The 24,188-nt window shown below is 40.4% G+C and overlaps 2 protein-coding genes across 2 annotated transcripts; one reads left to right on the top strand and one right to left on the bottom strand.

Moving 5' to 3' along the window:
- Positions 1 to 1,189: 1,189 nt before the first annotated feature.
- Positions 1,190 to 19,510, bottom strand: kiaa1328 (KIAA1328 ortholog). The gene is made up of 12 exons (XM_059327895.1): positions 19,441 to 19,510; positions 18,888 to 18,923; positions 17,839 to 18,113; positions 17,545 to 17,645; positions 17,228 to 17,343; positions 10,413 to 10,537; positions 8,993 to 9,354; positions 8,370 to 8,588; positions 8,031 to 8,126; positions 7,739 to 7,830; positions 6,766 to 6,874; positions 1,190 to 1,568 (listed from the first exon to the last, which is right to left on the bottom strand). The coding sequence occupies exons 1-12, from the start codon at positions 19,493 to 19,495 to the stop codon at positions 1,340 to 1,342; spliced, it is 1,815 nt and encodes a 604-aa protein (XP_059183878.1). The 5' UTR covers positions 19,496 to 19,510; the 3' UTR covers positions 1,190 to 1,339.
- Positions 19,511 to 19,644: 134 nt separating this feature from the next.
- tpgs2 (tubulin polyglutamylase complex subunit 2) lies at positions 19,645 to 22,081 on the top strand. Its single transcript, XM_059329108.1, has 7 exons — positions 19,645 to 19,835; positions 19,961 to 20,040; positions 20,126 to 20,213; positions 20,464 to 20,604; positions 20,772 to 20,885; positions 20,983 to 21,146; positions 21,863 to 22,081. The coding sequence occupies exons 1-7, from the start codon at positions 19,760 to 19,762 to the stop codon at positions 22,079 to 22,081; spliced, it is 882 nt and encodes a 293-aa protein (XP_059185091.1). The 5' UTR covers positions 19,645 to 19,759.
- Positions 22,082 to 24,188: the final 2,107 nt, after the last annotated feature.

Below are 24,188 nucleotides of genomic sequence, written 5' to 3' on the forward strand. Positions count from 1 at the left end.
CCCTCAAGTTTTCTTGCCCCAGGCAGTCCTTAATGTGTTTTTTGCATTGGGTTATCATTATAATCAGCTTGTCAGGTGCTCTCAACTATCTGTCTGAAAGAAAAGGAATAAATCCATAAGCATGATACCAAGTAGGGGGCCAATGATCAATAAAAAGGAATGCCCGATTTCTCAGAACAAGCTAAATGCTATGTCCGGTTAGTGCAGGGGTGGGCAACCTTTACTAACTGAAGAGCCACTGTTGGCCAAAAAAAAAGAGAAAATCGCGGAATGGAGCCGCAAACCTTATATTGAGCCTCAAATGAAAATTTAACAGCCTAATAAGTCTAAAATAGCCTACCAACATTATTAATAGTCATATTGAGCATTTATTAATATAATTTTGAAAACTAGTCTATCTCGGGGAACTAAAAACTAAACTCAAAGTTGGTCAAACTTAAAGGTTAAGGCGCCGTCCAGACACTTTCGTAAGCTATGAAGCACATTTGAGTTGATGTAAATGTGAAAACTTTTTTAATATGCTGTAAAAAGGCTATACATTTTTTACAATTAAGTAATACAAATAGCTTTTGGTCTACACCACTGATAAATGAACATTTTAATGTAAAAATATGTATATCATTTTTTATGTCTCAGCCACTGGGAGCCCCTGCAGGCGGCCTAAAGAGCCACATGAGGTCCTGGAGCCACGGGTTGGCCACCCCTGGGTTAGTGTATCTACCAATTCACTTGCCTGATCTGGCGAGTGGTAAAAAAGACTTAGCTTTCTCCAGAACTAATGATGGAAGTGGCTGTACATTGTGCACATGCATAATACCCAACAGACACTCACAAGAAAATTGTGTCAGATTCCAAGTAGGTATTGCACAGTTTGACTAAGTTGAGAGGCAGATAAAAGTGGGTCGTTTTGCATAGGCACATCAAATTCCCCAAAAACATAATTGGAGTGCCATTACGAGCCAATAGCATCTCACTTGCATGGCAGCTAAGAGGGCTGCCGACAACCCATAGTCTATCTTGTTATTTTATAACTGCTCGTTAATAAAAATGTTTGTATTGGGGCAAGCAAAAATTGACTTTGGGCAAGAAAAAAATAAACACTAAAGCTGAAACTTGCAATGTCCTAGGTTGGTATTTTTCCTGCAGTGCTAACATAACATATTAATCATAAACAAGAAGCATAAACAAATCTGAATAAATATTTATTTGTATTAAAATCATAGAATAACAACAGTACAATCTACAACATCATGATCGTTCAGATTCAGGACGTCAACTGAAATATAAAGTTAAGACCAAACAGGTGAATATCAAGTGACTGGATGCATTTTCTTCTTTGTCAGCATATGAAGAAAATATCCTCCAGTATCTGGCTTTCTTCCAGATCCTGCTGGTTACTCTGAGGATGAGGCCCAGCAGGGGTGAGCAGGGTTCTGCTCAACGGATTGGGGGCCGAAAGGTGCAGTCTACGATGTAACATTGTGGGTCTTTGAGTGGACTCCTGGCTTAACTCAGGTGCAGAGACAGGACAAAAGACATCCAATAACTCATCCACAGAAAAGTCCAACCTGAAAAAAATAAGGTTCTTGTTGTGTCATTCAATTCATTTTCTTTTTTCCACATGTGACCTCAGCTTGTTTCAAAGGTTGAACTGGCGCAGGCTACATTTATAATACAGAACCCAGTGGAGCCCTGTAGACAGGCAATGTTGTAAATGAGTGTCCTCGTGCCGTTTCATTGTAACAGAGAAATGCACAAAGACCGCCAGTTACAATACGTGTCTTCAATGTTAAGCAGAGGGGGTGCAAGCCAAGGGACTAACACCAGGTATGCACAAGGCCAAAGTCTACTTGGAGCCCCACGCTTGTAGTAAAATATTTGTCATTCACCTTTCACTTGTTAACACAGACAATATGAAAGCAAATCTTTCTTCGACGTGTTAACAAAATCTTTCTTGCTGAAGTGTCTACTGAACCCTAACAAGCAACGTTAACAAGTCAAAACCACTGGGGCGTCCCAGCAGAAAAACACACTTTCTTGCAGGTGCGAGAGAAAAAGAGGGAGAGAACCCGGTGCTTTCTCCCCTGGAATAGAAATGAGGGAATGTGCACTGAAATAAATAAACCAAAACGGGGGAGATTAAGCTAATAGAGATTCAATCCCTCAGTCTGGCTGGCTTGATAAATTATTCAGTGTATACACAGTCGAACAACGCCATTCCAGATACAAAACATGAATTCTTTAAAGCACGCTCCACTGATGTTGCCAACATAATTCTCTGCTCATTTAAAGCTGCATCGATTTGCATCGTGCAGCTCGGTACACAGCTCTCCCAGGTAAGGCCGATCTTTGCCATGTACTTGTTGATATGCATGTGGGTGGTCAGCAGACAGACACAGCAGTGGAACTTCCAATCAGAGTGCATTTGTGTTCCTCCACACGTAACTACAGACCTTGATATGTCGTGTTTTCACACTAACTTAAGGCAGCACACATCAATAGCTGGAAAGCTTTAAAGGGCTATATTTTGCTTTGGCAACATGAACTAATGTATGCACATGTTTGAGCGTGAGGGAGAGAAAGTGAATGAGGGGTAAGTCGGCTGAGGGATGATAACTGATGAAAAAAGAGACTGAAGCTCAAGTAAGTAAATCTGTCTTCCTCATTTGGTCTCCTGCCTGTCAACAGCAAAGGAGAAAGCGAGAGAGAGAGAGAGAGAGCATGAGCGAGGGTGAGTGTGTGTGTCTGTTTGTAAGAGAGAGGCTGGGATGCGAGTGCAGCTTTGTGGATAGAGAGGAAGGCAGAAAAGGAATGTGGGGGAGGGACTTTGGCTGGGTTCCTTCTCTCGAAATGTGAGAATTTGCATTTTTATTTGTTGATTTATTTAACGGACAGGGCTCTCAAACAGCCATCCATCAACAAACGACATGTCGGTAATGAATAATGCATCGCTTACCGGCGGTCACAATCTATAACAAGGGGAGCGCGGGGGGTAGGGGTACAGTTTGGGCAGGAATGGGGGGAAATGGTAGTGAGGGGGGGGTGAGGGGAGGAGGTGGCACAGAGATTGCACAAGGGCTAGAGAGAATGCCAATAGATTTTCAGAAGGGGTATACGGTGCAACAAAGAAGTTCATTTCTTGGCTCCGGTTTGTGAGAGGTAAAGTTGTGAATTGCTGCTCGATATTAATATCCCCCACAGGAGTCCTGGCAAATCTATTATACTGCTACATGCATACAGAAAAATGCATGGACAGGAGTAGCAGGAACATAAGTTTCTGTCATTGCGAGAAGTACGGCCCGGGGTGTTGGGTCATTTTCATATCATCTAGGGCAGCTATTCTCAACCTTGGGGTCAGGACCCCAGTTGGGGTCGCGAGATGATTTCTGGGGGTCGTCAAATCATTTTGGAAGGTAGCTCTGTCTCCACTGTGTTAAAGTGTTAATGTGTTTTTGTCTTTTTGGTCATTTAATGTCTTTTTTGCCCATTTTGTGTTTTTTTCCCCAGTAATTTTGTGTCTTTTTTTGGTAATTTGTTTGTCTTTTTCTGGTCATTTTGTGTGTTTTTTTTTTAGTAATTTTGTCTTTTTTTGGTCATTTTGTGGTCAATGCGTGCCTTTTTTGGTTATTTTGTGTCTTTTTCTGGTCATTTTTTGTCATTTTGTGGTCAATTTGAGTCCTTTTTTGCTTAATTTTATGTAATTTTTTGGTCAATTTGATTATTTTTTGGGGGTAATTTTGTGTCTTTTCTGACAAATCCCAAATTAGCAAATTATTACTTTACAAGGAGTCTCTGGCTTGAAGCTGACTGTTACAAAAAAATATATAAATGCACAGACAGAGAGATGTTTTAGTTGTTGTCTGCTTCATTATTTGTCCAAAATTCGTCGTATCAACTGAGTTTGTCTGATCTGAACTGTGAGATTGTGTTCAGTGAGGGGGGGGTCGCCGACAACATGCATGTTAAATTGGGGGTTGCGACTCAAAAAGGTTGAGAACTACTGATCTAGAGACGCTACATTGCCAACATGTAAGTACTGTTAAAAACTTCAAGATTCTGTGACCATCAGTAGAACACAAATACACCCCAGGGAGTATAACATGACTGCAGAAAGCTGATTTTGATTAATATTTTACTGATACAGCACAGACTCTCTAGAGTTATTTGTATCTATGAGCCTGTATGATCAGGAACGGCTTATAACTACTCTGAAGGCAGAATATAGAACTGTACCTTTATTAGTTTAATAAAAACCTTTGAGCGTCACACTCCCAGCACACCAGTACGGTTTGTCTCTTTTCTAGCTTTATAAGGCCAGATAAAATTTCCACAAAACTCCTCTGCCTACGCTCCCCGCCACCTTCTTTCCACTCGTAACTTTCACTGCTTATTTGGCTCCTCTCTTTCATTAAAGATAGCCGTCTCGCCCTGGCGCCCCTTTTCATTTGCAGTCCAAACAGTAAGATAAAAAACCTATAATGGCCACTGCGTATATGCCGCATGTCAATTTCCCACCCAATCAATAGCAGGCGGGCAATGGCAGGAAGGATGGAGATGAGATGGGCGGGGTGCGCTGGAACTGTCTCATTACTAACTAGCACAGGATTCATGAAAGGATTAAGAAGGTCACTTAATGTTAACCCCAGCTTCTTTTTGCAATTTGCACATCAAGATTGAATTGGTTGAAAAGATTGAAAAGATTATATGGTCACCAGGGGCGTGCTGTTGCCAAGAAAAAGAGGGGACTTCACATAACAGTAGGAAATATAATCTTACCAACTAACTAGAATAGTGTTCTCGTATTGTTTATTTTCCTCAAGTTTTTGGTTGTATAATGAAAGAAGAACAATGGTGACATTAAAAGCAGCCAAAAATAATATGTAACCTTTTTCTATCAACTCAAAATATAAATGTTTGGTGTAGTTAATGTCATGTTAACACTACAATCACACAATCACACACATGAGGCACTCATGGCTTATTTTCTAAAAAAACAGAAAATGGATATAAGTGAAAAATAAAACCATCTCTCAGATTGTTTGGTTACTCATTGCCAAACTGACTTTGACTGACTGCTTATTTCTTTTGTTGATAAATAACAGATTGTACATTTCTAAATTTTAAATTTACTTGAGTTGTAACAGGGTAATAAGCTATGCTTCAGCCTACGCCTTTTCGGTCCAAATGTCTATTATCAGTTTTCTCTCTCTGTTTACATGTTGTTTACTTTGATCAATGTTTTTTTGTTTTTTTTCTGGTTTGTTCTGATGACATGTATTGACCGAAATAAACAAATACGAAACGAAACGAAACTTTAAATTAGCTAAACCAACAACACACAGTATTGTCTTTATCACATTCTCTGCAATTCGTTCACTTTATATGTTATGTTAAATATTTTCATGCAGACATTTTTTCAAATCAAAATCAGTGGATTACAACTATGTTAAGAGATGCAGATGAAAAAAACATGTTGCTAGAAAACCACAAAAGGCATATGAGAGGCAGACTTCCTCATTACTGATTGTAAAAAATAAAATAAAAAACTGCGTGTAGCAGAGAGTCCAACAATTTTAATAGGCTTTGGAGGTACAAATGGATGGTAATAAGATCTGATACCCCGGGTCCCATGCTGGAATTAATGGGCATCTGCTGGAGCTCACAGTTCAACTTGAATCGTGCAGTGCTTTGTTTAAGAGTAACTCGTTGAAAGTTGAAATCTTTGAGCTGTTTTGAAGAATTGTCCTTTAGGACGATGAGGTGGGCAAGCTGTCTCCGTTACTGTGTCTCCTATTAACAACCACTTCCACGAAAGGAAATGTGACATTATGCAAGAACAAATTGGATCAACTTTTGGAATAATATTTTTCTTAAATATAGGTCTGCAGCAGCGGTGTTACAAATTGCTTCTCAGCTGCTGATATTTTTGCACACACACACAGTAACATGACACAGTCAGGTTAATTACCATTCCATGTAAAGAGTGCCACTGAAAAGGCAATGAATGTCCTTTCCTTTTAAGAAAGTCTGCTGCTTGCACTTACTGATTCATCCCCGTCCTCAAAACTCCTCTCCCTCCTTTCGTCTTTCTCACCATTTCCATTTCTATCCCTCTCAACCTGCTGTAACTTTCCTCACTTCCCATTCCTCACTTTATCCAATGCCCTCACCCCTCACTCACCCTCAAATACACTTTTAACATCTCTCCCTCACTCTTGCTTTTCTCTGTCTCATTACTGTGGCAGAGAGAGAAGGGAGGGCAGTGTGTGCATCCAGAAGTCTGTTCAATTACACCTGCTGCAGGGTCCCTGCTAGGCCGACTAATGGAACGCAGCATGTCTCCTGACAGGCTGGCCACGGCGTTAGCTAGCCCAGTAAAAAGCTTCATTTAGCCTCTCACAGCTCGAAAAGTTAGCTAGACTAAGAAAAGACATCATTTAGCTTCCAACACTGCAGCAAATGCAAGCCCAGGAGATTCAAATTCTGTACTTGAACTATATTTATGCGTTCTATATAGTTAATACTGCTTCCAAACTAGGGGAAATATATATACAATAATATTCCCAATGTCCCCCACAAGACAGGAGTAGAAACCCTTATTATTCCTTTTGCTGTCAATTCTACTAAGTTATCTAAAACTTCCAGGTTCTATAGTCCTGCTGCCTATACAGCATAATAAATAATGCTTCACTTACCTAAACACTATTAGAATATGTAGTAAATCTTTATTAAATGCTTTGTGGATGTCTAGTAAAGATGTGTTACCTGGCCTCAGGGGTTTTTGGGATCGCAGACACTGAAGTCGGCCTACTCAGGCTTGCAGAGGACTTAACAGGAGATGTGGCCACATCCTTTCTGGACCGCTCTGAGGCCTCTGTTAAAAGATGCAAGATAGGAGTATTTTATTAGTAATAGGGGGGCAGGAAGGCTGAGAGACATAAAAATTACCATGAGGATATACAGCTCTTTATCCAAGTTTTATATGCATACCAATGTTATAAAATAAATACTGTTTTACTTTACAGACCTTAGTATATGGTTTGAGCCAAGATGTGTGTAGTCCAGTACAGGGTTTGTACAGCTTTTTAATAGTACCTAAACCAATTATTTCCAGACTATTGAAGCTTTTATAATCACATCTAAATTGTTTCCAGAAATGCAATTGCGAAAAAATTAAGTTTACAGAATTAATTTACACCCGTAGCAATCCATGTATATTGTCTCTTAGTTTATTCTATCAGGTGTTCATTTTAACACTTGACTGCATGTTTTGATCATGGTTATTTAATGCTTGTTATTTTACAGAGTAATCAACAGAGGACTTATTTAGCTATGAATGATGAGTGAATACAAGAAAAGAACTTTCCTATCTGTTCAAACAACAAACAGGAGCAAATGATCTAATAAGTAGAAGAATATTTACATAAGAAATGTTTAATGCTCATGGCAACTCATTCAGTTCATTCAGGTCAGGAGACAACAAACAAATAGGAGAACGGGAAACAGCCGTTTCATTTGAAATAATAAAATATTTTTAGTTCACATCAATGCTTGTATGGGTGACACATTAGACTATATAAACTCAAGCATTTTTAAGAAGTATATTCAAATTCAAGTATATTCCTATCCTTGAAAACATAAGTAAAAAATAACCATATACCATGCTTTGAAGACATTGTACTAAACTTGCCAAAAAGCACATCATTCTGATTACGGTAATTAAAAAACATAAACATACCATTGCCATTGTCTTGAGGGACAGGTACAGTTTGTGAGTGTTTTCCATGCAAATTCTGTCCTGCAGGATGTCCATCTGCATCTTCACACACACTGTAGACCACAGAGACATTATAAGTTGGCTTTTGTATATGTGACTTGAGGATGTGTGTGTACTTATGTGTGTATGTGATGTGTGAGGTGCACCTGTGTAGGAGAGTGTGAGAGAAACAGACAAAGAGATTGCATGTATCTGACAAAAGTAGTTGCAGTATGAGTGTCTGTATTCCTGTCTACCAGTCTACTTGGTTTACCTGGGGGGGAAATCTTGGTGGGAGGGACCCTGCGGCTGCGGATCTCCATTTCTAGTAGTAGAGCTGCTGAGATCAGCTTGAGCAGATTGTTGAAGCCTTACAAGAATATAGGAAAAGGAAAATAAAATAGACTGAGGTTTTGCCAGTCTGCAGTGACAGATACGGAAGAAGCACAAGGACCTACAAGACAGGGACTAAACACAGATAAGCCATTACTTCTTTGATAGACGAAACTACCGATGTAGCGACTACTAGAAGTAACCATCAACGTGTCTCCAAATGTTAGCTAACCAAATGTTACCTGACATGATTTATTGGTCTCTGGGTTCAGTATTCTACCTGCTGTAATCGAGGCGTGACTGCCGTAGCTGCTGATTCTGTCTGTTGAGTCTCTCTTCTTGCTCGGCCAGGCGTGCCTGCAGTCTCTCTCTCTCCATCTCCAACTGCATCTTCTGCAGCAGCAGCTGGTGTCTCTTCTCCTCCCAGTCCTCGTGACCCAGCAGAGGCCTGGTCAGGGCTTCCTTGGCCTCTAAGCTGATAGCATTCCCAGTGTGGTTCCTGTGTGTAAATGCACATTTAATTAGCTTAATATCTTGACATTCAATCAATCAATCAAATTTTTTTATTCAAGACTCAGGGTCCATAGGAGACAGATATTAAAAACAGGAACAATACAAATAAATAAATAACACAGCAGACAAAAATATGACAGAAACCAAAAAAATACAAAAAGATGATCTTCAGACCGACCAAAATAAACTGTTACGCCAGTGTCTCCAATATACTGAGCAACCATCACACTATTTTCGGACAGTACAAGGCGACTCATAAATTTATACATCAGATTACGTAAAAGCGCCTCACAAGTGGGCACACCCAGGCTAACAAATAGCTGGCATTCTTGTTGTTTGTGATAAAATGCATTACTTGATTTAAAAAAAAAACTACTACTACTAATATACCTTTCACACGCATGCTGGCTGAAGGTATCATGGTGGCCATGCTCCAGATGATAGCCACTGTCTTGACCGCTGTCTTGCCAGTGCTCACATCTGTGGCGAGACCCAGAGTGTGGCTCCCTGCACCCCTTTTTCTGAATCCTATGCTGTCTGATGGACCCATCAGTCGGACTGAACTCACTGACACAGGAAAGAGAGGCATGGTTGCTAAGGGCTTCTTTTGCTCCTCTTCCTGCACCACCACTCCTGTGCACTTGAGGCTGTTGTGCTCGAGTAGCAGCAAGGCTGAGGTATGAGCCATCAAAGAGTGAGCCATTAGCTCTGCTGCTAGATGTTCTGCTGGGGGCTTCCTCACTGTTCAGCACCTGGACAGAGAACAAAGAGGACAATGAATGCTTTTTGGCCAATTTAGGAAGCCTCTGAAAAATTGATGGAGTATTTCAGCCAAAAACGGTAGGCTGCTCCATAAAACCCTAATGTAGAGCTGGGCTGCAAACCAAAATTTACCAATAGTGAATAAGGAGTCACTGAACAACCTAATTTGCTCATGTTGCAATGTTCAGTAAAAGCTCTCCCCATGTGCTTGCGAGTGCTATTCCACAAGAGCTGACATATCACTTGCACTTTGTGTGGGTTACAGTGACCTGAAGCATTTTTTTATATCTGAAAGTTCTTCCCTTTTGCCCTCGTAACTACAGTGATTGTGTATTGGGCTTCAAGTGCTGCCAACACACAGGTGACAGCAGTAATGTGCCTGAACTCTCCTGTGTAGACACTGACGGAGGACTCAAGCTGCTGTTCTGCGAATGTGCTGCTTACACTATGCAGCTTTATAGACATGCTGTCAGGGTAGGGCTGGGTTTATAGCAGCACAAATGCAAATAATTTTTCAGAACTGTAAACTGGACAGTGGCCACAAGATTAAGAGGACAATTTCCAACGGAGCATAACTGGCAGGTAAGCCAAGGTCAGGAACGTTATGAGATAAACATAAGGAGGAAAGCCCATCGTGTAGTTGACTGGGGAAGAGACTGTGACTAATTTGCTGAGGGTCAGAGAGCAGGCAAACACACATTATTCAGAGCCACCGCGGAACAATGAGGTGGGCCAAGTCATCTATTCTTACAGGGGCTGAAGCCAGAGAGGCGTCTTCGCTTCTAAAATGTCACCTTGAGAGAGTTTTCACTATGTTGTTGTCATATCGAACCAGTGACTGTAGTGGACTTCTATGGTTCTTTTGTTATGCATTATTATGGCACTCGGCCATGGAACAATGTGTACGTGTTACCACTGGCTGTTATTGTGCCTGAGTTCTTTGAATATGGCTCACACGGAAGCAGGCCCATGGTGTTACCCCATGTGGTGCCCCTGCTACAATAAATATTTACAACCAACCATACACCCACTCTATCCCATACCTTACCTTGCTATGGGCTGGTGCTTGGCTGAGCTGGGCAATTGACTGGTTAAGTTTTGCTTGTTGTTGAGAAAGGTACTGTTGGTAGAGCCCAAGCAGCTCCTGGCACTCTCTGTACTGCTGCTGCAGGCCTGGAGGACCAAGTGTTAAGTAACTAAAAAACAACAATACGTAAACTGAACACAACAGAACACAACAGAACAGAACCTTTAGCCTAAAACATTCAAACCTTCCCATGGATTTAGCTGAGAAACAGTAGGCTGTGCAGGAAAAGTTTTACAGAGAAAAAATGAAAACTATGAGAAATAAGTTATACCAACATGACCTCTAAATGTAAAGCCACTGTGTGCTTCGACTGAGAAGTCAAAATCTTCTCACCCAAAATAGGTCAATTTATATCTTATATAACGATATATCACAATATACCATGTTCTCTGGTGATTAAATAAATACATGTTTAATGGGAAATAACCACATAGTAGATCCTATTTTGTATGCTCCTGTGTAAATTAAATGGTTGACAAATGAAAAGTAATGAATAGTATTTTTTTATTTCATTTTTTAAAAATTGTGCAAAATTAATGTATCAGTTTCAAGTGATACTGTAGAGAAAAAAAAGACACATTTTCAGCTGTAGACTTACTGTTTACATGCATGTAAACGGGGTAATCAGATTAAGACAATTGTTAGATTTAACTACACTTGGATAATCAGTAGGCAGTAGTAGTTATTGTAGGCAACCAGGATTTGAACAATAAAGCTAAATGTGAATGAATGAAGAAAATCCTGCACACTGCTGTTGGAAAACACTACTAACAATAACATTTGAGTTCATACTGGACCTTTTCACATTATTGTCCACTATAATTATGGAGCGAGAACCCTGTCCTGAGCTATATGCACTGTTGTTGTATCCTAGACCAGTGATTCCCAACCAGGGGGGCCAGACGCCCCCAGGGGGGGCACCAGAGATGCGATGCGATGTAGTAAATCTAATGTGTTTAAATATAGATGAGTCAGCATTATATTCATTAGTGTGACAAAAACAAATAAATAAGGGCTACATTCAACATTTATTTATTTAAATAAAAAAAATCCCTACAGAAAAGTTTAAAAATGAAGGCTATATTGGAAGAATAAGGGCATGTGTAACATCCCTCCTGCAGTATACACAGAGGTAACCTCACCTAGTGGTAACCTCACCTAGCAACAGAAACACAGAGCTAATGGAAAAATGGCGAAGCATCAGGGAGACGAGAATACTGAACATCTCAAAAAGAAGAGAGAGTACCATGAAAGTTACTCTCGATATATGATTTTATCAAAACATGATTCCCATGAAAGATAATAAATGATGATATTGAATTATCACCCAGACCTAGTGAAAAGGTAACTTTGTGCCTTTTTGGTAAGGAGAAACTCCTCTTATGCAACTTAAATGGAAAAAAAGACATGCTAGATTTAGATTGACAATCTGAATTAAACCCTTGTTTCTGCAATCAATTACACATTGGACCAGAAAAGTAGAGAGAACAGCAAAGTTGAAAACAGAGAGGGAGAAGGGGCCAGCAAAATCAAAGTTGTTGTTGTGGCACAGAGCTTTCACCATCTGGGTCGGGCCAAGCTGTGTTGAGCTGAGCTGGGCAGTGCCGTGCCAGGCTATCTGCCAGACAGAGAGCTGGCAGACACAAGAAAACTAATCTGGAGCGGAACTACTGCTGCGCCTCAGGAGCCCACTAATGACAGTGGCAGCACCACACCACACCAGCACATACAAAGATAATGAGCACGAGAATGGGGAGACTACACACAGACACACTCGCACACGTTCAATAATCAGCCTCGGCCTGACTCTCACTTCGTAGTACACACACACAAACACAGCGAGACATGAGAGCACAAATTCCCCACCTGCACTGTAAACAGCCCACACACACAAACACTACAATAAAGGAGGTAGTACACACACACACACATACTCCTGTCCAAGCTAACCTTAAAGTGTGTTCCTCCAGGCCATATCTTTTTATGATGGGGGCCCTGCTCCCCCAGCTGATGAGTTTCTCAGCGTCCGTTTGAAAAAAAAGCCCCCATTTTAAGAGAAAAATCAAAGTTCAAAGTAGAGTCTTATTGAAGGAATAGTTGGCGGAACACTCCATAAGAAAACACTTTGGCTGTTAGAAGACTTCAATCAGGCTGTGGAAATGAAACAGAGGGAAAGAGAAGAGAGCGGGGACGGCTTTGAATTGAGGACCAGACACCAGACAAATGCAGTGCAGCAGCTTCCATAAACATTAGGAAAATGTGAGGAAACACTTTGATTGAACCCTCCGTCTAACTAAGGCTCCTCTACCGCTGCAAAGATAATGTCCATGGAAGTAGTTCTATATGGAAAGCTTGAGGACATCACAAGGACATCACATCATGTAAACCTGTGCTGGTAGGACTATTTATGCAGCATGAATCAGGGTCTTGAAGGGAAGATACTGAATATGCTTATGCAGCTCCGCCTAACCCCAGTCCAAGATAGAGAGTTGTGTGTTGAATCGAAAAATGCATGCTGCTCATATTTCACCAGATTCGCATAAAACACTATTTCCACATGATTTCTCATGCCTAAAACAAATGTTTCCAAATAGACACAAATACAGCGGAATACAAATCAGGTACGGTGGGGACCCACCAACCAAAGTACACACATGAAGTCTATTTGTGCTGGAGTACCAGCAGGACTTGCTTTAGGACTCACAGCGTCCTACAGCAATAAATTAAGGTAACGTGTGTTAATGTGTTGACAGGCTGACGGCGTCACTGGACAGAAAGTACTAGGTAATCTGAACCGAGTGGAGCAACCCTGATAAGATTCCACCTCTCTGCCCGTCGCCACACTAAACATGCTTCCTGCTCAGCCTTGGACGTCAGCCAATGGGGGCCAAGCTCTCGGCAAGCCCCTAGTTTACATCGGAGCTCCAAAGTGCCAACAATGACTTACTCCTCCCCCCTGCTCCAAAAATACTCAGAATCAAGGGCTTGGGCTGAAGAGGCTTCAGACGGGGCCTGTCAAAATGATTCACTTCCCTGTCAGGCCGAGGCTCAAATGAAATAATGAAATCCACTTCAAGGTGGAACAAATTTGCACAGGAGGGGGGAATATTTTAAAGCCTGCTTTAGCACACTGTGCCAAACAGATTGAGCCTGAGCAGGAATGTGAGAGAAACGGGGGCGGAGACTGATGTGTATGAATGTGTGTGTAAGGAAGCAATGACGGGGAATTAATAGAAGAAGACAGTTTACATAACTGCTTCAATACTACTGAATCTGGAGGGGAGACATGAGTGCAAGTCACACAATAAACCAATAAATAACGTCAGCTAACAATTACTGTGAAAAAGCCTTTAAATTTCAGAAAGCAAACAGAAAGCCAGTCTCATCACAACTAGCCACAGCCATCTTTGTTGCCATGATCACTGCTAAAATGTAAAACCCGATTTGTAATCAGACTAAGTTGCATCTTGCTGAATCATTCCACCTGACCTTAATACAAATGATCATGTGTCTATAGAATATGTCAACTGCAAAACTCCAAAAGCCAAAAATCAAAATAATCAATTGTAAAGTTGTGCCAACAACAACTTGATTCTTCTAGCAAAGAGTCAATGTATTTTGAATTATTAATTTCATATTAAGCCCACAACTGGTCCAATTTGATTTTATCATATTAAATTGGGCATTTAAACTGATTCAGTCAAGAATAGTATAAAACATACGCTTGGAAATATGACCAAAATCTTCTGTCCAAAACATCTAATTTTCACTCCAGCTTCCATGTCAGAATGAAGCATCGTGCAAATTGTGCAAAAGTATTGTTGGTACACAGTTCATCTGCTGGTTTTTCTACATGGCAACAGAACATTTATGACAGCGGCTCAGTGTGTTTTTATATTTCTAACAACCTCATTATGGATACAGACTTTCCTACCTTTTAGTGCAGCAGAAGACAGGCTTACAAAAATGTTCAGAATTGAAGCAGTCAAAATGACAGCTTTTGCCATATTAATTGGCTGTGTCAACAGTAGACGAAGGTTGAGCTTTGATAGAGAAACAGACTAGAATTTAGCTAAATTTGTTTTCTAACACCCCTAATAAATAGCTTGTACCTTGCACAGCACATTGTCTCAATCACATCATTCTTTTCTAGAATAAAGATAAGACACAAAACATCCAGACCAGACTCTGACAATACCCACACAGCTGACATAAGGAAATGTTAAGGGCTTTATCCGGAGAGAAAAAAACAAATCACCAAAATCTATCTTCTGATGTACGCTTATCACAAAAAGCACATATGATAAAATCCGATTTCCACATTGTGAATGTCAGGTAAAATTTGATTTGGCTCTGGCAAACCTCTATCACAACATTTTTTTTAATGACATCTTCTAACAGAGCTGTAATTCCCCTCTCTCCATGGCCTCAGGATTCCCTCCAATTGTTTCAACTCAATAAATGGCATTAGCTCCAGCGCCTGCTGTGCCTTGATCTGGATACAGCGAGTAGAACGATGCACCATGTTAGTAACACCACCTTGACTTCTGTCCATGCCAACATGCCTTGAAGTCCAAAAGGCATCCTTCCGATCTGAAACACAAATTCAGTCCTGTGTGCCAGTCAGTTCCAAATGTCAGCTGAACACCCTAAATATCAAGGGTACTTTTTCCCTCTCATCCTAGGTGGCTTGGGGCTAAGGTATAGCCCTACATTCTTTATACCCCTGACAACCCTGAATCTTGGTTAGATAAGATAAGCTGAGGCGTAATGGAATTAGACTTGACAAGACTCTCATTCAGTGTGTTTGCCTTTGGTGTCTCCTTAACCTTTCAGAGAAGTGCCGGAACCCCTCGCCTGAGAAGAGCCTTCATGACTCCTGCACGCACTTTAAAAGACTACGTTATCCCCCCTGAGGTGCTTGAATCTCAACACTTTTTTCCTCTCAAATACCTTTTTAATGGAGTTTAGAAGTTTGGTGTAAATGCCAAGTCTCCGAGCCAAAGTGCCTTTAATTGAGTTGTGCTTTCCTAATTTTCCCCGCCGCCGTTGCCAATCGTGCAATTTACCAGCGAGGTCAATTACTCTTCATATTTTGCAGTGTTTTTAACCTAAATTAACTGCTGGCCATGCTCTGGTTGACCTGAGCAGAATTGTTATGAAGACAGTAGGTGGGTTGTGGAGTGAAATAAACACCATAGTGTTGCTGAGCACTAACCTCATGTTACACCATCAAGAATCAGCTGGTGACCCACCTGATCTCATTTTGTAAGGAGGAACTGAGAGTTATTCTACTGTTAGATACGATATTCAGGGAGGGTTAGGAAAACACACGGTGGTGAAAGCATACACTGTAGTGCTCTCGGTAAATATCAAAATTCATCTTTGGATGATAAGATGATTGAGATGGTTCGGGCCATGGCTCCAACCTTGAAATTGATTCTGTACACAACAGCAGAAAAGCTACAAGCACTTGCAAAATGCATCTGCAGCAGACATCAAATCATTCAAATGAATCTGCTCTATTTCTCTGTCTTTTGTATCAAATTGAAGAGTCTTAGCCAAAGACTGTACAAGGCCTTACCTAAGACAACACTGCCCCCTGCAGACTAACTTATGGAACAGCACATACAGCAACAGAACCGTAGAACCGTCAATAAATCACCTGTGAAACTTTAAAAGGGTTCCTACATCTTTTCCAAAGTCAAAATCAAGCATATTTTTCAAGCCCTCACAGCACCTTACAGCTATGGTAAATAATATATGCAGTACAGACAGACTATACGGTGTACCAATTATTTCCCTTCTTTATCACATTAAAATAGAAGTTATTGTGCTACCAACATTACGTTTTATGACAGCCTCCTAAAGAGGGGTGACAAATTCAAACACAACGCAGATTCATGTTTCAAAATGTGCCACTTGTGTGTAAGTAGCCTTGGCATCCTTGTAACCTAAAGCAGCTTCAAGCACTATTCAAAAACAGGATTATTTTAAAAACTTGAAAACACATTAGGTTTAAATGTGGTGTTTTCAAGGTTTAAAAATGCTCCGGTTTTTGAATAGTCAAGCACCCACAGGAACTCTACAATATTTTATTCTGACCAATGTCTACAGCAAATTATTTTACTGATTAGATTTCACTTTGGGTTTCATCAATATCAATCAGTCAATCCATAATTTAATCAGTGAAATAACGCTGACGAGTTCAATGTTGCACCTTTTTGCTCCACTTTACGACATTCTGATGAAACTGTTTTCTCAAGGGTTATGTTGAAGAATGGAATAATGGAAGAGCAAGACCATCTGTACATCATCTCAATTTGAAGGAGGGTGCTTAGCACATCTTATTAATGAATTTAAGCATGCATTCTAACATCTTGGTAACATTTACTAAATTGATAAAACTGTTGTGCCCTGGAATTCTTGAGGGACCTCTGATTTCCTTGGAAAACTGCACCACATTTTGCAGTAGCCGTAGCAGTACAAACACTTCACTACATTACAAACAGCAATCGCGAGAAACCATTAAATCATTTTACATGATTACACATAGCCACATTCTCTGAAGATTACGGTACTCAAAAACACTAGTGAGGAGAACCAATTGTTCTTCTGTGACGCAGTACTGGTAATTGCAACAGCACATTAAACGCCTGACCATTTCACTAAAAAAAAGAAAAAAAACATATGACAAAGACAACGAATAGCTGCACAAATTTGTGGCGAGAGAATGTAACTAATTTCTGTTTGTTTATTTATTTTAAAAAGGATACTCTCCCTCTCCTGTACTATGATCTGATTCTGCTGCTCCAGCTGCTGGATCTTGCACTCAAAATTTCCCTGTTCATCTTTCAGACGCTGCACGGACTCTTCTTTCTCCTCGCTCACTCTGGGGAATAGGAAAAAACAGTGTTAAAGCATTGATGGTCTACATTATGCATTCCAAGAGTGATAAGGGATACGGGAAAAAAAAAAAGATACAGGAGAACAAAATTAAACATTTCAATTACTTCATATAGTCCCATTCATACATTTATATGAACTTTATCACTATCCTAGAGTTCAGTGGCATATATATACTGCTGGCTACCTGGCTAGTTCTTCAATGAGGTTTGCAATCCGGCGCTTATCTTCAGGACAGAGGTCTTTTAAACAGACCTGGCTCTTAGCTCTGCTGCTCTCAGAGATTACCTGTGCAAAGAACGGTTAGCAGGTTTAAAAAGATATTAACAGACAGTAATGATGAAATTTTATCAGCCCCAATTCATTCTTCCTTGTTTCTAAATGTATTCAGACTCTCCAAAGGATTTCTTTCATATTTTCAAACATTAAATCTTACATCCATGGAGGGGAGAAAAATAGCCAGCATAAAACAATAGTTTACCTGTGTCGGGGGGAGAAAAGTACCCAAGGCTGGTGAAAGGGTGTGCGCTGTAACTGCAGTAGCACTGTGATGGATGGACACTTTTTCCTTGTTGTAAACCCCAGAGCGCTCACTTTGTAAGTGGCCCTGTTTCTTGCCACCTTTCTTTATTGTGGTATCCTTCTTGCAGTCAGAGCTATGCCTGTCTCGCATCTTGGAACCTCTTTTACTGGATGTACGGATGCTGTCTGACCCCAAACTGAAAGGGATCCGAGTCTGCCCCTCCCCTTCCACTCCTGAGACAGTTTGTGGGTAGACAGAAGACAGGGATGCCATAGGTACATGAGCTACATACATACATAGCCACATATCGTCACACTGTTAAAATAATCACCCAAGTCATTTTTTAAATCATCTCCTCATGACACCGGCCACCTATGGTAAAATCGCCTACATCCTCAGTTGATCAGATCATGATTTTACCCCTTTAAGATCATCACTTCTTTGATAATTTGCCACATTCATAGGCATCAGATAAGAACCCAGCAAAGAAGAGCTAGAGGGAGATTGTTTAGTTATCAGTTTAGTGTTTTATTACTAATATTGGTAACACTTTACTCTAAGGTGTCTACATAAGAGTGACATGAGCGTGTCATAAACATGACATGGGATGTGTCATGAACATGAATGACACTTTGAAGTAACATTAATACTCATGATACTTGTCATGTCATGTCTCTGACAGGCTTGTGTGACTCTTATGTAGACACCTTCAAAATAAAGTGTTACCATATCTTGCTTAAGTCACAAAGGCATGTTCAAAAAATTGCCTAAGTCATTTATTTCTCTTAAGTTACATAATTTACACACAGTGGTATTACTATCCCAATAGCCATCTTTTGTTACATCCTTTTTGAGTGAAATGATCAATAAATGTCATATGTTACACTTTTGGTCAAGTTTTTTGTGTTTCCTGCAAAACTTGAAAAATTAGTTGGGCGATTATTTTAACAGGGTGACGATATCCTACTTTATTTAGAAACTGTGCATACCATGTCACTGAGACTCACCAGGAACAAACACCAAAGGCTGTTCCTCATCTGACACTGTGTGAGCAAGGCATAGAGAAGAAAGGCATTAATGATCTGGTTCCAGATCTGTAACGCTCGTCGATCGTTAACGTTCAGTCAAATGTAACCACAGTTTGTTAAAACATGTGCTTCCCATGTTAACTGTCGAATCAATAATTCAATGAGCAAACAGCTGGCTGCCATGTTATCATAACAGAACAGATAAATCAAAAGCTCAACTGGAGGTTATCCTTGTATATTGAGCTCAGTAGCAATAGGAAACCTATCAGGGTTGACGATGGTGAGCATTAATGCCATAGTGTTACCGACTTTTGATATCAAATAGGCAGCGTTAACTTAAAAAAAAAAAAAAAAACATTAAATTAACTCACGTACACGTAGCCATAACGCTAACTTAGCTCTCTCACTTCCTCAGATTGACACAGAAGTAACATCTCTGAGACGCTTTCCAAAACTTTTGTTACGTACTATAAGATATGTACGAACCGACAATGGTCTGGCGAGTTAGTGTGTTAAAGTTAAAGTAAGTTACCGCCATTCATCCAGAATATCCCCGAGTTTCCACTTTTTGTTGCTGTTGCCGCCATGTTGAAACAACCGCCACCACTCCCAGGGAGCCAAGCGTTGCTAAGGGATTACAGTCCCGCCTTTGTCTTGCAGCTAAACAGCCGATTGGCTATTCAGTTTAAAGACGGGTGTCCATTGGCTTAAACCTGTGTCAGTTATTTACCAAAGCTGCATTGGTCGCTTCCTGTGTGTGTTGTAAGCTGGAGACGGTGAAGGATACAGGGCAGATATATGCAGAGGATGCTTTTAAGGATTTGTACATATTTGTGAATGCGGTTTTCCAAATGGAAGAGACAAAAGAGAGCTTAGCATTCAAAGGTGTTGCCGAGAGGTTGACGCTTGGCATTACTCGAATACTCGGTGTGTATCATGGCTTTTTATGCTCTGAAACTAGCTACTAACGTTAACTGACAGGTTAGCTAGCAGACAAATTGATGTCTTACTGTGCACTTAATACAGTTTATACATTTGTCCCTCCTTTTCAGAGAACATGCCTGGTGTGGTCGATGTGCGTTTTGTGGAGAGGGAGCCTGCAGAGAAGAGGAGCTTGCTGTCATGGGAGCAGGTGAATATGGACACCCAAAATACGTGAAAATAAGGTCTGGTTAAGTACACTGTTATCATATTAACTTGCCTTATTTCTTCCACAGAAAAACACTTGTATTTTGCCAGAGGACCTGCGAGATTTCTATCTGACAACTGATGGATTTACACTAACCTGGAGTGTTAAACTAGACAGTAGGTGACCTCATTAGTTTAATGTTATGTCTGTAATAATACAAAATACCGCAAAAGTCTTAATTAAATGCAACTATTAAGATAACATGAAACATGATACAGGAATATGCAAATAGCTCCAGCAGTTGTTTTTTTTACCAAAGACTTGTGGCTTTTCTGCTCTCTGATACAATCATAACTCTGTGTGTGTGTGTGTGTGTGTGTGTGTGTGTGTGTGTGTGTGTGTGTGTGTGTGTGTGTGTGTGTGTAGATGAGTGTGTTCCCCTAGGGTGCATGATGATTAACAGTGTGGCCAGGCTGTGCCCACTCCTCCAACCAGTATCATTATTCTCTCTACCCAATGCACCCTCGCTGGCTGACCTGGACTGGGAGGAGAACAACACAGAAAGCGGTAAACCTCACCTGTCACATCCTCGTGTGGCCTCAACTCACCAATTACAGCATGTCAAGTTTGATTAAGTCTGTTTGTGTGCTCAGTTGTGCAGAAAGCAGACTAATGAATGAAATGTTGATTGGAAAGTAAATATTTATTCAAGACTCATTAATTCTATCTGCCAGGGATGGGGCACGCTCCCGCTGCACCCCATTTTGACTCCCGGAGCCGCATCTTTGAGCTGGATTCCTGCAGTGGGAATGGAAAAGTGTGTCTGGTCTACAAAAACTGCACCCCAGGTGTTCTGTTTGTATACACAAATTGCACCTTTAATAATCTCTCTAAACAACAATGTTAAATTTTTAAAAAATTGTTGTTTATCTTTGTATTTTCCAGGTGTGGTTGCCCAGCAGAGTGAAATTTGGTTCCTTGACCGCTCGTTGTGTTGGCATTTCCTGACAGCTACGTTCACCTCCTACTACCGGCTGATGATCACCCACCTGGGTCTGCCTGAGTGGCAGTATGCCTTCACCCCATATGGCCCTAGCCCCCAGGCCAAGGTATCCATCACTCTTTCCAGGTGTTATGGGCATTTGTAAAATCTCCAGTAATAAAACTGCAGAACTTCTAGCTTATATTATTTATTTTCCTGTGTTTCTTTTTCAGTATTTCAGAATTTACCCAATAATGTTTGAAGTTTAGGGACCACAATGGAAATAAGCCTTAGGGCTTTATTGTGTCATCCCTGACAATTTTTATCTATTTATATTACTTATGACACAGGTTGCTGTTTCATATTTTTTATATCAAGAATGGTCAAATAAAATCAATCAATCAATCAATCAAGTCATTTGCAGATGTATAAAATGTCTTTTATTCATTCAGTTCCTTTCACAGGATATTGCAATGTTGGCTGGTGTAACACTTGTTAAACAAGATGACACAACACTCAAAGTTTTAAGACACGCATACAAAGCATCACAGTGTTTTACATTCACATCTGAAATATATGAGTTTACTAATCCTTTTAGTATTGTTAAGTACTGTTATTTATTTAGTTTTTACTTCTTTGCATTATATGCCAAATGTTCCTGGGAATGCAAGTTACAGTACTAGAACATTTTTCAAAAGAACAAGTGGGATTTTTGCTATTTCTTTGTTGTGTTCCTACTCTTACATTCAGTTCCCAAAGGACTTTGTGCTTTATTTTGTGTGTTTTTAGGCTGCATAACTATAAACAGCATGGTAAACTATGTACCTCCTGTTCCCTCTACAGCAGTGGGCATCGCTGTACCAGCCACTGACTTTCAGCAGTGAGCTCAGCTTGGCTGATCCTGTCGGAGATTCCCATCTCAACAAGCTGGATCCTACAAAGGCCTTCAGAGGCAAAGCTAAGGTACCCGTGCCCAAGAAGAAGCAGTCGACACAGTGCAGCTCAGGGAATACTGCAAAGAGCCAAGGCAGCACAGGAAGACACAGTGGGGGAAAGCGGTGAGAATGTTCCCATGCAAGGAAAACATTTCAACCAACTTTACTGTCTATACAACTGACAATGCTTAGAGGAGCAGCCTGAAATTCCATCACTGGCTGTATTTGGTGCATTAGCAGCTCTATGCTCAATGAGAGCATTTTGTCCAAAACTTTGGAATGCTGCATGTCTAGATAGATAGGGCTCACCTCGGCTCAACATAAGGTTAAAGTGGTGCCAGCTGGCAGTGCAACGATGCATTTAAAATCATGGTTTTAACCTTGTTCATGTGTTAAAGGTTTCACACAGTAGAACCTGTAAAAATCATTTCATTGCCTTGTCATACATTAAAAAAAAAGAAAAAATAATGCCATACTAATGGTGTTGGAGCTGGAGAAATGAGGCTTTCTGAAACACTGAGGCACTAGTGACACCTAGTGGTTAAATTTAATAAAATCATGTCAATTCATGAAATATAATTATGTACTCCAGACACATGACAAATAATCCTTACATTTAGTAACACATTGTGCCACTGCTGTAACCAATGAGGACTCACTAATACTACTAATATGGACATATTTTGGACAACTTGTAATTGTCATTCGGCTTGGTTTGCCGTTGTAAATATTTTACTTTTGAATGTATCAATAATAAAAAGTAATCAACAATAATATACAGATAATATATACAATTTTAAAAGACATGTAAAATGGGTAAAATAACACTTTTCTTTTATGTTTTTGACCTTGAAGTTGAAGGAAATGGGAAGAGCGAAAATAATACTGATGGTTTCAGTCAGGCAGTAAAAGTTGTTGTGTGGTTGAACACTGGTATGTACAATCTTAAATTCAATATTAAGCGATCACAAAAAGCAATTGATCTCCCGATTCATGAAAATGTTTAAGCATTAGTAGAAACATCAAAGGCTGATAATAAACCATTAAACTAGGCTTCAGTAATCTAAGCTACTCACTGGCCATAATATCACTGCAGTGCCTCACTGATGCTTTATAAACATAAAAACTGTGCTAGAGTTGACATCTGACATCTGCTCTGATGACATCATTATCAGCAAACTGATGTGACGAGGTTATACTTCAGCATTTTGGAGATGAAATGTGCTTGCTGTATCCATTAAGGGCTCTTGATGCCAAAAGTATACTGCTGAGCAGACTTAGGCCCCGTTCACACGAGGACGGTCTGAACAGAAGACGCAAAAGTGGCGTCGCGTCTTCACTTTTTATTCCTCGTTTAGACGAGCGTTTTCGGGAGGAAATCTGCTGCATACGGTAACGCTAAAGTGTGTGAAATTCGATTGTATGCAGCCAGGCGGCATCACTTAAAGCCATAAGAGCATCTTTGGGCATGCAGAAGTTTTCACGCCACACATTTTCATCAGCTACTCCTTCCACAAAGTTCTCCACCATCACTAGATCTCCCAGGTCTCGTTCACAGCCGTCTGGCTCCTCCGACGAATTGCTGTGCTCTGTTCACTAATACTATCTGTACATATCCTGTACATTTGGTGGAAAGACTCCTGTAAGTTTATTAGAGCTGCCAGAGCAGCTTGAAGGTCCGACGCATGGAAATAATCCCACGTTTGTTTATTTTCCTGTACTGGAGCATGTATGTGACGTAAACACATACGTGATGTGAGCAGATCAGATCAGAGTTTTGTGTCTTGTCAGTGTAGACGTCACGCTACGGAGGAGAGGATTTAACTTTTACACTTTGGAAGGTGGTTTCAGATTTTTGCGTCTTTAAGCCCCCAAAACGCCGTCACCGTCTAAACGAAAGGCACTTCCCATAAAATATTTTGTCGTTTTCACCCGCGAGCGTCCTCGTGTGAACGGGGCCTTAATATACATATGGGATTCACTTTTTGGTTCAAGTACTTTAGAGCTCCTGTGAAGTTAATCAAGACACATTTACACTGTTTGGCTTTAGGCTGCTGTGCACTGTGTTGTTGTAATGATGAATGTGATATTATCTTTGGTTTTGCTGCTGCCCTTTCAAGCTGTGAGGAGCCAACTCCTACTGTTCCTATTTTATTTTCCCAAATATACATGTTTATTTAAGTGCAATGTATGGGGGCTGTTTACTTTCCTTTTACATAAACAGCAGGTTTAAA

The sequence above is a fragment of the Centropristis striata genome, chromosome 3 (assembly GCF_030273125.1).
Source record: "Centropristis striata isolate RG_2023a ecotype Rhode Island chromosome 3, C.striata_1.0, whole genome shotgun sequence".
Taxonomy (NCBI): Eukaryota; Metazoa; Chordata; class Actinopteri; order Perciformes; family Serranidae; genus Centropristis; species Centropristis striata.